Source organism: Condylura cristata, unplaced genomic scaffold (genome assembly GCF_000260355.1).
Source record: "Condylura cristata isolate star-nosed mole 26May11 unplaced genomic scaffold, ConCri1.0 scaffold00011, whole genome shotgun sequence".
NCBI classification, from domain to species: domain Eukaryota; kingdom Metazoa; phylum Chordata; class Mammalia; order Eulipotyphla; family Talpidae; genus Condylura; species Condylura cristata.
The window spans coordinates 11,503,030-11,520,537 of record NW_004567112.1 but is presented as its reverse complement, the minus strand read 5'-3'; the positions used below and the strand labels follow the sequence as shown (position 1 = coordinate 11,520,537).

The window sequence follows — 17,508 nt, the reverse complement described above, 5'->3', positions numbered from 1 at the left end:
TCAATATAAGTAAAATTATTTTATCTGAAAAATATCTTTAAAACAAGTGGCTTTCTTTCATGTTTTTGTGAATTTGACATGTAGCTTAGTAGTTAAGAGCTACATTCTCATATTGCTTCAGTTAGTTGCAATATAAATTATTTTGGTTGAAGAGTATGAAGAAAATCAGGCCTTATAGAGTTATGTGGTTGGAAAGAGGAGGATTATTTTATAGACTTTTCAGATAATTTAAGATATTCTCTGATAACTGCTTTAAAATGACAGCAATAAATGATTTCTTGAAATTTAATTGCACTGAAAATTTAAAACTATATCAGTGAACCCCCCCCACCCCCACAACTTCATCTTTAGAAGTAATGATAGACTCATAGAAAGTTGCAAAAGTAATACTTTACTCGACTTTCTCCAGTGTTGGTATCTTACATAATTGTAGAAGAGTATCAGTAGCAGATTGACATCAGTACCATACTATTGACTAGACTACAAATTTCATTTGTCATTATTTTAGGTATTCATTTGGGTGTGTCAATACATCTCTGCATTTTTACCACATATAACTGTAATCAGGTACAAATGGTTTCAGCACAATAGAATAATTCTTCCTCTTCCTTGCTATTATTTCTGAGTTTGTTTTTTTTAAAAAAAAATCTTTTTTGATTAATCTGTTCTTAGCCCCAACTGTTATCTACTACCTCTGGCACATTGGAGGATAAAACACTTGCCTGTAATTATTTTCAATAAACATCTCCTTGGAGGGAAGGCCTTTTACCCTAGGCAAGCTTGCAGTCAGGTCATGTGCTAACAACTTTGTAAGTTGTTATTTATTTATTTATTTATTTATTTATTTTTGCAAGCCACCAGACAGCTAAAATAGTGATAATTTGGGGAAATTTTAGTCTCTGAGTTTAGCTTTGTTTTGTTCTCTTGGCTAGTACTAGACTGTGCTAGGGAAGAATGTAGGCCATAATTTTTGAAGTCTGTCAATGATCTGGAGGGCAGGGAATGGGATTAGGGCAAGTTCAAATGTCATAAAGGTTTTGATTCTTACTGGGATTCAATTTCAAAATATAAGTAAATATGCATTTGGTATACTTTTTTGGTTAATTTTGAGAGTTCCAATAAAGTTTATTATGTTTTTGCTAGTTTTATTGTTGCTTTAATGGGAGAGAAACTTCCTAAATGTTACCTATGCTGTTTTCTCTACTGTCAACTCTATTTGGGCTTCTGTATCTTTCAGGTGGACCTCCATTCTTAGATCTCCTCCTGAATATTATCCTCACCTTTCTTTGATGCCTACTCTTCACACCATGCTCCTACCTCTTAGCCCCACCCACCTATACAGACATCTTCTTTACCCCTCTTAGACTCTAATATTTCCCACTGGTTTTTTGCCCCCTTTTCTACCAACTCAGGCTCTTATTCACAATGCAGATCTACCTCCATGTGAGAATACCCATCCATACTATAGTTGGCCATTGAAATTTCTTGTGAGGTGCCAGCTTTAGTTGATATCCATCTCTTCCTCCTATGAACACCTCCCTGTCTCACTGAGCTGCCCCCACTTTGTGAGTTGCCTTACCTTATTTAGGCTCTGACTTTCAAGATGACATTCTATTACTTACATTCTCTTTGAACCTTCTTGGATTCAGCCTTAGGATAATTTGACATAGGACATTTTGACTTTTCACCTCCCATCATCACTGGGGTGGATTCCTACATTGTTCTGCCACACTCAATTGCTTTAATCTTGAGTGTTCAGATAAGGAATAAGTGTTTAGTTTTTTTACTATGCAAAAATATGACTATAGTTTTACTAAAATAAAATACAGATCCTTGCTTTCAGAATCTGAATACATATAAAAAAATCTGTATTACTATTGTGAAAGTTAACTAGAATTTGAATTTAAAGATTGACTTTGATTTTAATTCCAAATTTAAATGTAGGAAAGACTTTCTGGAAAAGCTGACTCTAGAATTCTTAAAAGATGTTATGTATGTGTTAAACTGGAAATGGACGATGTCTGAAGTATGTATTTAGGAATACCTGCAGGCAGAGAACAAACAGCAAGATTATGAACATGGAGTCAAGAAAGAATACCAAATGTTAAAGGATACTGATAACAATAATTAGAGTAGTGTGTAAAGGGTGTAGTCAAGGAGACTAAGTCTAGAGGTGAGAAGGAGGTAAAAATCATTAAGCAGAGGGAACAAGGCAAGCAAATAGATGGTTATGTGAAAGTTCCTTTCCACATAACATGTCAGTAGAATAAGACTGGAATGGTGAGTGTATTAAGGATATAACTGACAAATCAGGAAATGACAGATTGAAACCTCATTATAGGGAAACTTAATGTATGTTTGTACATTACACATTTGTATTTATGTACATGCATGCGTACATAGTTGTATTCATAGGGGACTTATTTCAGACCAGTGATTTAACTTGAAGATGATTATTGTATCTGTTACTAGATGGAGATAGTAGTCTAGAGACTAGAGTCAAGGAGGTGAATTTGGAACCTTGTAAGAGCCTGTTGAAACTTAAGACTGTAGTAAGGATTATAGGTATTGGCTACAATAAATCTAACAAGTTCAGGAGGCTTAGGAGTAGTCATTTGAAGAAAAGCCAGAGGAAAAAGAAATAGAAGAAGCTAAGGTTTGTAGAGATTGGACTCCGGTTTAGGGTTTGAAATTAAGTTTATAAAAATGTAATTGTCTAAGAAATGTGGGATTAGTTAAAATAAAAAATTATCAGCAAGCCCAGTAGGACTTGTAGCTAAAAGTATAACATATAAGAAGAGATTGATTCACAGCTCTGAAGTGAGTCTTGTATTGTCGGGACAGATAGAAAGATAACTGAGCTTAGTGACTCAGAACACAGTATGTAGAATTCTAGTGAAGAGGTAGGAAGCTGCTTGAAATTTTAATGACTTTAGAATGGTATGAGAAAAGGCAGTGTTTACTAAGGTTACTTTGGGCCTTTAATGCTATAAAATATGAATAATAGAGATTTGCTATAATCTTAATGAAAGGTAAAAACTTGGTGGGTAGGCCAATGTGAAGCCAGTTACTTATGATTAGGGTCTAGTTAGGAACATAAGACTTTCATTCATGTGAGTTAATTCCCCTAACATTAAAAAAAAAAAAAAAAGCAATGAACATCAGTATTTTATACTTATTGTGCATTAAGCAGGTTTCATTTACTATTTTGTTAGGTTTTTCCAGAGAATATTTCTATATAATTGATGTGATAGAATGTATATATTTACCTGTATTGAGTTTGTAGCCACCTACATTTGAGCACTTCAAAACTGCATTTTTATCTCCCCTCATGTTTGGAAATTTTAATGGCTCTTTTACATCTTTATATTATATAAGTCCCTTGATTCATTTCTGTAACTTTAATTTTACTATGCTGATCTTTTAATCTTTTTCCTAGGTTGTTGCTACTATTAATATATCTTTTAAAGTTATGTATTTTTCCTTTTGTATGTGTTCTTGCTTTTACTTTACTCCTTTAAATTTCAATTTAGATGCATCCTTTTAGCATTTCTTGCTAGTTTGGTGAACTCCTTTAGCCTTTGCTTGTCTGGAAAGCTCTTAATCTCTTCTTTACATCTGAGTGGCAGTTTTGCTGAGTATAGAAATCTTGTTTAATAAAAATTTTTTTGCCAAAACTTGAGTATGTTATGCCACTCACTTCTGGCATGCAAGGTTTCTTTTGAAAAGTCTGCTGATAGCCTTATGCTGTTTCACTTTTATTGATATACCATTTTTTCTTGATACCTTTAACACCCTCATTTTATCTTTAATATTTACCACATTAATTATAATGTGTCTTGGTGTGGGACTCTGTGTTCCTCTTTTTTGGAACACAGAGTATGTCTGCTGTTTTCCCCAAATTGTAAATTTGCAATGATTAGTTCCTCAATTTTTTTTTCCTGGTCCTTTATCATCTTTTTCTAGGACTCTTATAGTGCAAATATTATTCATCTTGATGTCCCAGACATCAAGGACATTTTTATTCCCTTTAAGTTCTTGTTTCATTTTTCTCTCTAGGTGAGTTTTGTTGCTTTGTCTTCCAACTCACCTATCCATTCTTCTGCTTCATTCATCTGTTGAAATCCTTTGCTCTCTTTTCAGTTCTGCTATCTTCTTCTGCAGTTCTGTAACTACTGTTTCCTCTTTCCTAAATTTTCTCTTTGTTTAAAATTTTCACTGTGTTAATCTGTCCTTTCCATTTCAGTTAGAGTCTTTATAACCATTAGTTTGAAATCTTCCTCAGGTAGTTTTTTTCAGGTAGTATTTTTTTTTCTGCATTATACCTTATTCTTTCATTTGGGACATTTTCTAGCCCAGTTTCTGTAGTATAGTAGTTATCATTTGGGACATTTTCTTCAGTCCCTCCATTTTGCTTAATTCTCTGTGTCTTTTTCTATTTAGCAAATCTACCTCTGCCTGTCTTGAACTGTTGTCCTAGTTCATTTTCCACTGGCTGCCAGAGCTTGGTGCTCAAGGTGCATCCCCTGTATGGGCTCTGTGTCCTGTCTCTTTAGCTAGGCTGCAGCAAATTGTGTGGGCATGGCTGTTAGCCTGGTCTGGCAGTGGATTGTGGTTTCAGCACAGCACTGTAATTTTCAGTTATGTGGGATGGGTGGAACTCTCAGGAGTGCATGCTCACCAGCTCTTGCAGACTGGAGGGAGGGTTCCAAAATGGTGCCCAGTGGAGCTAATATTAACAAGGTTGTGAATTTGTCAAAATGGTACTGGCTTGTGTTTCTTTTTCTCTTTTCTTTTTAAAGATTTATTTATTTATACATACAGAACTGGGGTACAGGACAGAGGTACTAGGGCCCCTGAGAGGGTTTCCTAGACACAGAGTGGGGAGCAGAACAGGCAGATTGATTGAAGTACACTGATGAGGAGAGCAGCAGGTGAGACAGGAGAAGTCTGCTGTGCCATATGGGTCACCTCCCTGGCCAGGGGTCAAACTTGCAAGGGCTGCAGCTAGCTTTGTAGTGCTGCTTTTTAACCCTTTGCACCACCAGGAGGGCCCTGGCTTTGTGTTTCTAATCCTGGTGATCATCTCTAAAGTTTCTTGCTTTTCAGACAGATGTTGTAAGTTGGGCTCCTTCATCTAGGTCCAGGAACTTTTCTGAGTGACATTAATACTTTGGGTCCTGGTGTCCATGAATCTGTGCTTGGGCCTTGTGAGGTCATATTCTCTGTTCCCTATAGTTCTTTGGTTTTCCTGGGCCTCCAATGTATAGTGTTTCAGCTGCTTATTTCCACTACACAGGATTGAAAGATTGGTGTGCCCAAAGTAATGTACATCACTTTTCCCTACTCACTAGGGAAATGTTCTGTATCTTTAAGATAGCTCTGCCTACCACCACAAATTGCTGTTCTAGGGTAGAATTTCTTCCTTGGCAAGAGGGAAGCTGTGTCTGTTCTACCAATCCTGGTGCTGCCTTTTATTCTGTGTTGGGTAGGCTCTGTTTATCCAGTTTTTATCCAGTTTTCGGGCATTTTGCTGAGTTCATTCCATATCTAGTTGTATAGTACAAATTTATTTTGTCTGTGGAGGATGTGAATTCAGGTTCTTCCTTTGTTCCCTGATGTTTTTTATATATAATTTTATGTTTATTCTAACTTAGTCTTTATAATATCTTTAAACATTTTTCTTCTTCATTGAAAAGCCATTGTCCTGGAATAGATATTAAAATTATAAGATGATGATTTCATTTGGCTGATTTTTTTTCAGCACTGGGTAGTTGGAGTGATATGATTTAGGTAGCAGGACTATAATAAATAAGTGATTTAAAGATTCCTAGCTCTCACTAACTAATCATGTGATAAAGTATTAATGTTGGCATTAAATTAGAAGGATAGTAAATCACCTTTAGTGCATTGAATTTGTAAAGTTTTTTGTCTCTGAAATTAAAAATTAAATATCTGATGTTCTTTTAATATAAGCTATATAGACTTAATTTATAAACTACAGTTTTTAATTTATTCATACTGCTCAGAATGACTTCTCCATTTGATTTTTTCATTTAATCAGTACTCACTGAGCATCAACTATACCAGGCACTAATCTTGATGGTAATGATGTATTTGTAAGCAGTACAGACTAGGCTAGAGGTAGTTTTAGTTAGCCACATGATCAAGCCCTGTCCAGGTTAAAGAAACAATGGTTAAGACTTGCTGTGGGAAAAAAATCAGTGTTTTTTTAACTAATGGGTCTGTGAAAGTGGAAAATAGTCAGCTATCAGGAGATTGGAAAGAGATGAAATTGGAGAAAGAGACAAAGATGTCTTTTCCTAAGGTAAGTTCAACTTGAGACTTAACACGTCAACTGTAAGACTTAAAATTACTGTTTGAAATATCAGCCCTTGATGTTCCTATATAGGATTTAATCCAATGTACAATGGTAAGCCATGTGGAGTGTGAGCCAGAGAGTGAGATGAATTTCAGTATTTACATTTAAAAATTACTCGGTCCACTTTTTGTTCAGAGAATGGATTTTAAGTATGGAGGAGTCTTAAAGCAGACAAATAAGAGACAAGTGTAGTAGTATAGGAGAGACATAGGATTTGGAGTAGAGCAAAGCAAAGACAGTGGATAGGGAAAGTAGGCCATTTAGGGATTCATGTTGATATACAGTGTTGGGCTTACTAAAAATTTGGAAGTGGGGAGTGAAGGAAGAAGAAAATTGGTTTAGGAAAGAAAACAGTGCCTGATTTCAGAAAAGGCTTATGAGATAGGAGGTTCTTAGAAATGTCGGAGGGAACTCCCCCACCACCACCAATTGTCTCAACTTAGTTTAATAGTATATATAGTAGGCTTAGTATATAAAGCTTTGTGTAGACCCATTAAATGCTTAACAAACTCCTATTTGTGATAACATGAATATGTTAGTTGATAATGTTGAAAGGCCTTCAAGACAAATAGGATCTCTTTAAACCAAGATATAGACCATCTGAGTTATATCATTGGTCTGTTTTATTTAACTTTTTTTCAACCAGTTCTTTTTTTCTTTTAAGGATTTATTTATGCTTACAGAACTGGGGTACAAGCCAGAGGTGTGGGGGTGGGGAATGAGAAGATTCACCAGAGACAGAGTGGGGAGCAGAACAGGCAGATTGATGAAGAACACTGCTGAGGAGAGCAGGCGGGGAAGGAGAGGTCTGCCATGCCATGTGGGTCACCTCTGTGGCAGGGGATCGAACTCCAGTGGCTGCGATAGCTTCATAGTGCTGTGCTTTAACCCTTTGTGCCAGCAGGGAGGGCCCTCAACCAGTTCTTAAGAGAAGATTAGTTAAACACGGAACAGAGTCCCAGATCTCATTGATACACATTCCAGCTGGAGGGGAGGGAAGAGTATAAATACATATAAGAAACAGTGAAACATCCTCAGTATTAGGAAGTTAGCTGCAGCTGCTTGGGCTGCTTCTGCAGTAGTTGGAGCCCTTCCACCAGGGAGGTGACCCACATGGCATAGCAGACTTCGGTTTCGCCCGCTCTTTCCACTGTATCAGTATCTTCTCATTCTATATGCTATCTGTGGATTTGCTTATTATAAGCCATCAGGTACTACTGTGCTGTTGACATCAAAGCCTTTATATCTAATCCAGAGCTTCATGTTCTATTCCAAACTCATGTATGTAATATGGAATCAACATTTGGATTGATAATTGATTTGCTGGAAGCCAATGAAAGTTTTTCTAGAACTTTACTAATTTTTTTTCTCTACTACATTTTTTTAGGGATTATTCAGATCCCTAACTTGAATAAATATCTTCAGGTATCTGGTTATTTAAGCAAAGAGTTCAACATTATTCTGGATCCTTTCATCCTTACTCCACTCAAAATATTTTGATTCTGTCTTTAAAATGTCTCTTAATTATTCTCGCCCTCTTCTATATTACCTTTTTTTAAACAGTGGTTCTCAATGCCTTAAACCTAATATCCCATTTATTAACATTTAAATTATACATATTGTTTTCTGAAATGTTAGTAACATATATAATTTAAAAAATCAGTATAATACTCCAATTAAAAGGAAATATTGTGCATTTTGTGTGGCAGTATATAAGTGCTTAGACACAGTGATACTTAGAAAACAGTGAATTTTCTATACATTTTATATGTCAATATGAAAATGCTCAGTGCTTGTACATAGATCATAATAGTTACAAATTCAAACTGATACAGGTGTGTTGTATTTATGACTCAGATACCAGGGTCAGTATGAATGTCAGTGATTATGAGAAAAATAATTCTTTAAAGTACTAACTGAACAAGATATCTTTCCACTTGAATGTAGATAACTGTTTTCTATGTCCTGGAAAGTGTAAAGAATGAAGTTTATATATAAAATGGAATTAGGTGCTAGGCACTAAGAATTATAAAGTTATATATTTGGCAGGCATTTGAAGGTTGTAAAGGTAGTTTTTCTCATGTTTAGCCCCTTCTCATTAAGCCAGCAGCTACCCTAAATACGGAGACAACCTAAAATAAGCCCACAAATTCCAAAATATCTTAAAGTCATTGGGTTATATCCATATCATGTTTGGCACAACCTCATTTTGCATGGTTTACAAATTTGGCTTTGTGTTGGACTCAAAGGGAAACCTTTGTACATATACAAATGAATGTTCCCTAAGACAGATAAAGTGTTAACATTTTTTGGTTAAATTTCCCACATCATTCTTATTGAGCATTTCCAGCACTGATAGAGTTTTCAAGGATCAACCTTCAGGTTATTATAATAGCCCTTTAGTTAGGTTCCCATCCCCTGTTCCTTCTTAATTCCTGACTGTTATTGAGTAAAATCATCTTAGCTATTAGTTAAATTTTCAAAAATATTCCTGTGATCCAGGGTCAGTATGAATGTCAGTGATCATGCCCTCCACTCCTTCAGGAATCTTTTAGGCTCTTCATTTTTGAAAGTACCCTTTAGGAATGTTAGGTTTAACAGTGACATTTGAAAAACAGTATGCTGCTGTACAAAGTACAAGTTACTAAATTTGAATACTCAGCCTTTCAAGATTTGACAGCTACATTTCAGGCATATCTTGGGGCCTGAACTCTAGCCATTGAAAAATAGCTTGATAGTTTCTGGTATAGACAATTTTTTTCATGCCATTTTCCCTGTACAGAAATGTCTGTGCACACGAGCAGGGCAAATTTGTGAGGCCGATTTAACTTTCAGGATTAAGTTCTAGCATCTAGAACTAGCATCTGTCAGTCCTGTTTTTCCCCCAGCCCTTAACCTTATATTCTAACTGCCTTTGGATTGTTTTCTAATTGACTGTCTTCCTCTTTCTGTAATATCATTGAAGGGAAAGATTTTGTTTGTTTAGTTTTTTTTTTTAGCCTCAGTTATGATACAGTATCTACCCTATATATATAAATGCTTGGTTAATGAGTGAACAGTTGGATGGATGATGAGTTGGTTACTAGATCTCATAGTTTTTTCTAGCTTTGAAGTTGATGATAAAAATATGACTGCTAATTTCTTTTACTTAGAGAAAATAAATTTAAATTTGACTTAACACTATTATAGCTTTTTTTTTTTTAAGATTTATTTATTCATACGGAACTGGGGTACAGGCCAGAGGTGCAGGGACGGTGAGAGGATTCACCAGACAGAGTGGGGAGCAGAACAGGCAGATCATTGAAGTACACTGCTGAGGGGAACAGTGGGCAGGTCAGGAGAGTTCTGTGGCACCATGTAGATCACCTTCGGGACAGGTGGGGAATGAACTCATTCAAAGTGGCCTTAGCTTCTTAGTGCTGTGCTTTAACCCACTGCGCCACCAGGGAGGGCCTGCTATGATAGCTTTTACTTTGAAGACATGATTACTTCTTGAATGTACCCACTTTATTCTATGAAGATAAGCAACTGTCATCTCGTTATTGCAGTATTCTTCTAATTGATTTTCTGCTTATACTTTTTCCCTGAACAATTTATTCTACACAAAAGTGTGGGAGATCTTTTAAAATATAAATCAGATCTTGTTTAGAACCCCTGACTAGTTTAAAAGAAGTTCATTATGTCTGCAAAATCCTGCATAATCTTGTCCTTTTCTCAACTGTAATCTGATCTGTCATGTATACCCGTACTTGACATTCAGCACATGGAAGAATTAAAAAGTCTGTGCATTGAGGGAGATGCAAATTAAAACCACAATGAGATACCACCTCACCCCAGTGAGAATGGCACATCTTCAAACAACTAGCAACAACAAATGTTGGCGAGGATGTGGAGAAAAAGGAACTCTCCTGCATTGCTGGTGGGAATGCAAACTAGTACAACCACTATGGAAAACTGTTTGGAGGTTCCTCAAACTGCTAAACATGGAGCTTCCCTATGACCCAGCAATCCCACTCCTAGGTATCTACCCAAAAGACACAAAAACACTGATTGAAAAAGATACTTGTACCCCCATGTTTATTGCTGCTTTATTTACAATTGGAAAAACATGAAAGCAGCCCAAATGCCCAAAAGTAGATGACTGGATTAGAAAGATGTGGTACATATATACAATGGAATATTACTCAGCAACCAAAAAAGAGAAACACATGTCTTTTGCAGCAACTTGGATGGAGCTGGAAAAGATCATGCTTAGTGAGATAAGCCAGAAAGAGAAAGAAAAATACCGGATGGTTTCACTCATAGCAGGAGTATAATGGACCAGGCGAGAAAATAACAAAAATAATGGACAACCATAGATCAGAGACATTCTGTGGGGGTGGAGTGGGGAATGGGATCAAAAACGGGGGGGGGGGAAGGGAGGGAAATGCACGGGACTATGGTGGTGGCACAGGGGTGATTTGGTGATGGGAAACCCGTGGGGATTACAATTGAGATGAAAAAAAAAATGTGAAAAATGATGTAAAAATAAACTTTTTAATAAAAAAAAAAAAAAAAAGTCTGTGCATTGTTACCAGAACCATGCTGTAGAATGGTTTTTAGTTACATTCTTGTCAGGCTCTAGCTTTTAAACTTATTTACTTTATATTTTTTTCTACAATAATATTCATTTTGCTTCTATAATCTTGTCAAATATGTCACTTGTATTTATATTTTAATCTACTGAATTATCAAATAATGAAATATTTTTTCCAAGGAAAAAACTATTTTAACCCTCAAATTCTATGAATTTGTGACATCTGCACAACTGAAGTTGTGCTGAATATTGACAGGTTATACTAAGGGTGATACAGCTATTGTAATAACATCACAGATTTTTTTTTTCATTCTATACACAGATAAATTTTAATTTTTTTTAAAGATTTATTTTATTTCTACATACAAAACTGGGGTACAGGCCAGAGTTGCAGGGGCAGTGAGAGGATTCACCAGAGACAGAGTTGGGGGCAGAATAGGCAGATCAACGAGGTATACTCCTGAGGGGAGCAGCATGTGGGTCAGGAGAGGTCTGCCGCGCCATGTGGTCACCTCCGGGGCAGGCAGGGATCGAACTCATGCGGAAGTGGCTTTCATTCTTAGTGCTGCGCTTTAACCCGCTGCGCCACCAGGGAGGGCCTCTAATTACCTTATTTTTTAACCTCATCTGGAAGTTGAAGTAATGTATCATTGGGATGGTCCTGATTTACTCACCATTATTTTGTGAGCTATCATTTTATTAACTAAAGTATATTTAAATGTATTTATACCTGGGGGTCGGGGGGTGGGGCTAGAAGGATTTTTTTTTTTTTTTGTATTGTCTGTGAAATCTGTACCCCTTCAAGTAAAATAGTATCTGTGAACAGGTATATTTTTACCCTTTAGTAAACAAAATTGAAAGAATTCTGAATTTTGAATTGCTTATTCACTTTTATTTAGTTTTTTATTTTCAGTGTGGCTTTTAAACTTCCATTTATGAGAAATACCAGTATGCTTCTTTATAATCTACACAATTTGTATTATCCTTTTTAGTTTTCCATTTTCTTTTGAGATAACTTTAATTTTTTTTTTTAATTTTGAAAGGAAAAACAACTATTGGGAAGTTGACTGGTAAGAAGAAAGGAGGCATTGCTCAAATCTGTCTCTGATATGGGAACTAAGATTGGTTTTATGGGAGCAGAGTAAGAATTAAAAACTGGGAAGTTATCAGTTTGAAATTATTTTAGGCTGATAGAATTTATAAAAATATTGCAGTGTTTATCCATATCCTTCACTTACTTTCCACCAATGACAGTATCTTAGACCACTATAGTACAGTAATGTAAACCAGGATATTGACACTGGTATAATATTATTACATTAAACTATGGCCCTGTTTGAGATTTCATCATGTCCTATGTATACCTTTTAGTTTGTTTTTTTTTCCTTCTTGGGGTTTGAAGTCCTATGAAATATTATAACATGTGTATAGTCTTACAACTACCACCACAAAGTACAAGACTATTTCAACACTTAAAAGAAACTACCATGTGTTCTCCTTACAGTGATTATTCTTACCTTAACTATAAGCCATGGGAACCACTGCTTGTTCTTTACTACTATAATTTTGCCATCTAAAAATATTAGAGGAACAGTCATATAGTATATAATCTTTTGATCCTGACTTTTCCATTTAGCATATTGCCCTTGACATACATCCCATTTCTTACATGCAAGAATAAATTTGTTGTTGAAAAATATGTTATTGACTAGTAATCTATTGTATGGATATACCACAGTTTATTGACTCTTCCTTTAAAAGACATTTGGGTTGTTTCCAGTTTAGGGATATTACAAGTAAAGTTGCTATGGACATTGTACACAGGTTTTTGTATGAACACAAGTTTTTGTTTCGCTAGCATGAATATCAAGGAGTGCAGTGCTGGATTGTATGTTAAATGTATAACTATGGGAAACTGCCAAATTATTTTCTAGAGTGACTGTATTATTTACAGTGAATATTCCAGTTTTCCACATTTTCACCATTACCATTGGAGGAAAAACAAACAGCTCAATTGTCTATACAGTGGATGATATTAATAGAATATGGGATATCCCTTCAGACTTCACTGGGAACTTTAAATTAGTATCAACTTGTCGTCAGTACAGTTCCCTTTTAGACACAACCCTAACTTTTCATTGTTTAGAATATTTAAGAAACACAGTATTAAGTATACTAGTGTTCAGATTTATATTTGTTTAGATCATGTTTCCCAATTTGGTAAGCATTTGCTGAGACACATTTTTAAAATAAAGTTTCCTAAGTCCTGCTTCTTTCAGTGAATTTCATCAGTATTTGTTCTATTTCTTTGAAGAATGTCATTGAGATTTTTATTGGAATAACATTGGGATTCCTTCTTTTAAAATGCCAATTATGTGTTGAGGAAAGTATTATTTTTAACTCTCCCTAAATACTTTAAAATGGAATTTTAAGTAAGCAGAAATATTCAAAATTTCCCTGTATGCTCTTTAAGAGTGTAGATTGGTTTTTATAACAACTAACATTACATATTTTTTACATCTTGTACATTTCATTTGATCCTTACATAGAGGGTGCCTTTTTAAAAAGGCACACATTTGACACCTAGTAGAGTATTAAATCCTCAGATTTATATACGTTCAATATGTATATATCTTACTAAGTAGAAATAAGATTTTCAGAAAGTTGGTATAATGACATTTCTTAAATACACACTGACAAGCAGTGCCTGTATTACATTGGCTGTGTATCCATAATTTGCTGTTGTGTGGTTTTAATAGCTGTGTTTTCATTTTGGCTCATCAGAATTATTTTCTGAATTTGTATTTCTGAAGTTTTTCTTAATCTCTATCCATGGTAGCTCAAAATAATATATATATATTTTTTCTTGGAAGAGATATTGAGTAATGTGGAGATTCAACTTTTCTGGTGTGCAAGCTAATAGCATGTTCATTAAATTGTAAAGTTACAGACTGTTTCTGTAATTTATAGATCATCTGTCTTCTACTCAGCTTCTGTTATTCCAATACCTTTGTCTCTTTGTTTCAGCAAAGTCATAATTACCACTTTCTTGTGGCAAAGTAAACTTATTTCCTATTGTAGGTCTAACTTATCCTTTTATTATGTACACTTGGAATGATTTGTCACCTCTTCTTTCTTGAACTCCTGATGTCAGTTTTCTTCAAGTACTGTATCCCATGTTGCTTATCTGAGGATTTAATACTCTACTAGGTGTCAAATGTGTGACTTTTTACTAATTAGCTGTAACCTTGTTTAGGGCAGGGCTCATATCCTCTACATAGAAAATATTATTACCCTCCTGTGCAATTAGACTATCAAATACTTTTGATGGTTTGATAAAATTTTGTTAAACCTCTTAAGCTAATTTGGTAAGATACTATTTTGTCCTTAATCTTGAAGCCCTAGTACCAGAGTTATAAAATTAGTAATAGTCGCAATTCTTTTTTAACTTTGAAAAACTTAGGTTCTCTACAAATATTATACTCATTTTTTCAGTCTTTGTGTGGACACCTTTTGGTGAACTATTTTTATCAGTGAGCTTTTTCTACCTTTAAGATAGCTTACGAAGGCTTTTCACTTTTCCAGTTCTAGAAAATGGATGTTTTTAGAGATTGCTTTTTTTGCCAGTTTTTTAAAAGGTGCTCCCAAATCTACCTTCAAAAGAATCACTTTAGTGCTATTGAACTGCATAATTTTAATATGCCTTTTCCTGAACTATTTGCCATTCTTCATATTTCACTATATTTTTTATTTTGCTCATTTTATTCTTTTGTCAGACAGCTGTCCATTCTGTCATCACTTGATGACAGAATGGTAATTACATAACAGTGCCTATACACAGAAAATGTTGAAACATTACCTATTGATGTGATCTACCATTTTTATAAAATTTTGTATTATAGCAACATATATTTCTTACATTTTCTATTAGATTGTAAATTCCTTGAAGACAGGCCCTGCCTTATTGATATTTACAGTTTTTGATGGATTTTACATAAATATTTATCAAGTCATAAGAAAACAGTAAAATTATCACTTTTTTTCAGAGATAATTTGTTTTATGTGAATTATACTCTTAAGTAACTTAATACTCTCTCTGTGTTATATTGCAGAAATCCTAATGAATCATTGATTGACCAGCACCATTTATCAGTTGGAATGAATTGTCAGAAATGGGCATAGTGCTTTTAACTACAACATGTAACGGATGGCTGTTACTCTATGGTGATTACTTTTTCAAGCCAGCACCTTTTTTGATTGTGTAGGATCTTTGTCTCTTCATCTTTGAATTTCAAATTACTTTTGTTGGTAAATAAGATATAAGGAGTTCATGTAGTTTTTGTCCAAGGTGAGTAACCATGAGTAGTAGTTTAGGAAAAGAAAAAGACTCTAAAGAGAAAGATCCCAAAGTACCATCAGCCAAGGAAAGAGAAAAGGAGGCAAAAGCCTCTGGAGGTTTTGGGAAAGAGAGCAAAGAAAAAGAACCTAAGACCAAAGGGAAGGATGCCAAAGATGGAAAGAAAGACTCCAGTACTGCCCAACCAGGGGTGGCTTTTTCAGTTGACAATACTATCAAAAGACCAAATCCAGCACCTGGGACTAGGAAAAAATCTAGTAATGCAGAGGTGATAAAAGAGCTCAACAAATGCCGAGAAGAGAATTCAATGCGTTTGGACTTATCCAAAAGGTCTATCCACATATTGCCGCCATCAATCAAAGAGTTGACTCAATTAACAGAACTTTATTTATATAGCAACAAATTGCAGTCCCTTCCTGCTGAAGTGGGCTGTCTAGTAAATCTCATGACACTGGCTCTGAGTGAAAATTCACTTACCAGTTTGCCTGACTCTCTTGATAACTTGAAGAAACTGCGGATGCTTGATTTACGGCATAATAAACTGAGAGAAATTCCTTCAGTGGTGTATAGGCTAGATTCTCTCACCACTCTTTACCTTCGCTTTAATCGTATAACTACTGTGGAAAAGGACATCAAAAACCTGTCAAAACTCAGCATGCTCAGCATTCGAGAGAACAAAATCAAACAACTACCTGCTGAAATTGGTAAGAGGCTTTGGATTACCTTGTGTGTGTGTGTGTGTGTGTGTGTGTGTGTGTGTGTGTGTGTATGGTATTTGTGAAGCCAAATAATTTTTTTGAGTGCTTTTTCTTGTCAGAAAATAACCTGATACTTGCCTAAAAATAACTGGTTTCCAAATTCTGTCTTCATTACTTTATTAAGTTTTATCATTATTAATGTTATATGCTTGAGATTATTTTATAGATCTAAGAGAATAAGTTAGAACATAGATGTAAGTGAGCTTTTTTCACACAGACCTACCTTGCTCTCGTTTTCATTGTAGAAAAAGTGAATTTGAAACAAGGAAAAGATGTTCACCTGATTTTGAAGTCGTTGTTATCTATTTTTAAAGTATTTACAAATTAATATTAGATGTAGTATGGCTATATTTTCCCATTTTAACTTTCCCTTTTTTACCTGAGAAATGTTTTAGTTTATTTCACTTTTCTACTAAATTTCCTACAAGTGACTGGCAATAAGAGGAGCAGAAATATGATACTCTGTTTCATTTTGAAAGTGCTTAAGCATTCAGTTAAAAGTGATGGAGGAATACAGAAAAGTCACCTACAGTAAACACAACATTGCATTGTGGTAAATTTCATTACAGTCTTTGCATATACAACATATAAAATGTACTGAAACAAAGGAAATGTTTTCAAATAATAGTAAAAGGATAGTAGGAAATATGTATGTGTAAACAAGGCAGTAAAAAGATATTAGTTGTCTTGATATTTTTTATGATGGAGAAAATTTCAGTGATTAGAGTTGATAAAGGTATTGTCTCTATGGATCATTTTTCTGAGACTTTAAAAAAAATGCAGTAAGTTGATTTTCAAACAGTTTAAGAAAGGCTTTCTTTTTTTTTGAAAGATTTATTTATTTATACATACGTACATACATACACACATATACATACAAGAACTGGGATACAGGCTAGAGGTGTGGGTGGCGAGAGGATTCAGCAGAGACAGAGTTGGGAGCAGAACAGGCAGACCTACTGAAACACACTGATGAGGGGAGCAGTGGACAAGGCAGGAGAGGCCTGCCGTGCCACGTGGGTCACCTCCCTGGCAGTGATTGAACTAGTGCTTAAGTGGCTGTGGAGTGCTTCGTAGTGCTGTGCTTTACCTTTTGTGTCACCATGGGAGAGCCCCTTTTTTTTAAGTATTTTTTTCTCCTGTTGAGACATTATTGGATTACTTGGGAATTAAGAATATACATTATTTAAGCAAGACATTATTTCAGTGGATTCTAAACTTACTGTAATTTGTTATTGAGCATATATATACCATCATTTTTACTAAAATTGATTTTATTAAATTGTTGATATTTGTAATGGTTTAATCTTTTGACTTTTATTCCTAAATTTGTAACTTTAAAAATACCATTGAGGCCCTCCCTGGTGGCGCAGCGGGTTAAAGCACAGCACTGAGAAGCTTAAGCCACTTCCGCATGAGTTCGGTTCCTGCCTGC

The 17,508-nt window shown here is 35.1% G+C and overlaps 1 protein-coding gene across 1 annotated transcript in view; it reads left to right on the top strand.

The window, feature by feature from the left end:
- The window catches only part of SHOC2 (soc-2 suppressor of clear homolog (C. elegans)), a 64,039-nt gene that overhangs the window by 14,937 nt on the left and 31,594 nt on the right, over positions 1-17,508 (top strand). Inside the window, exon 2 of the mRNA XM_004680440.2 lies at positions 15,071-16,019. Within this exon, the coding sequence (XP_004680497.1) occupies positions 15,317-16,019 (703 nt within the window). The 5' untranslated portion in view covers positions 15,071-15,316. The remainder of the gene's footprint in view (positions 1-15,070; positions 16,020-17,508) is intronic.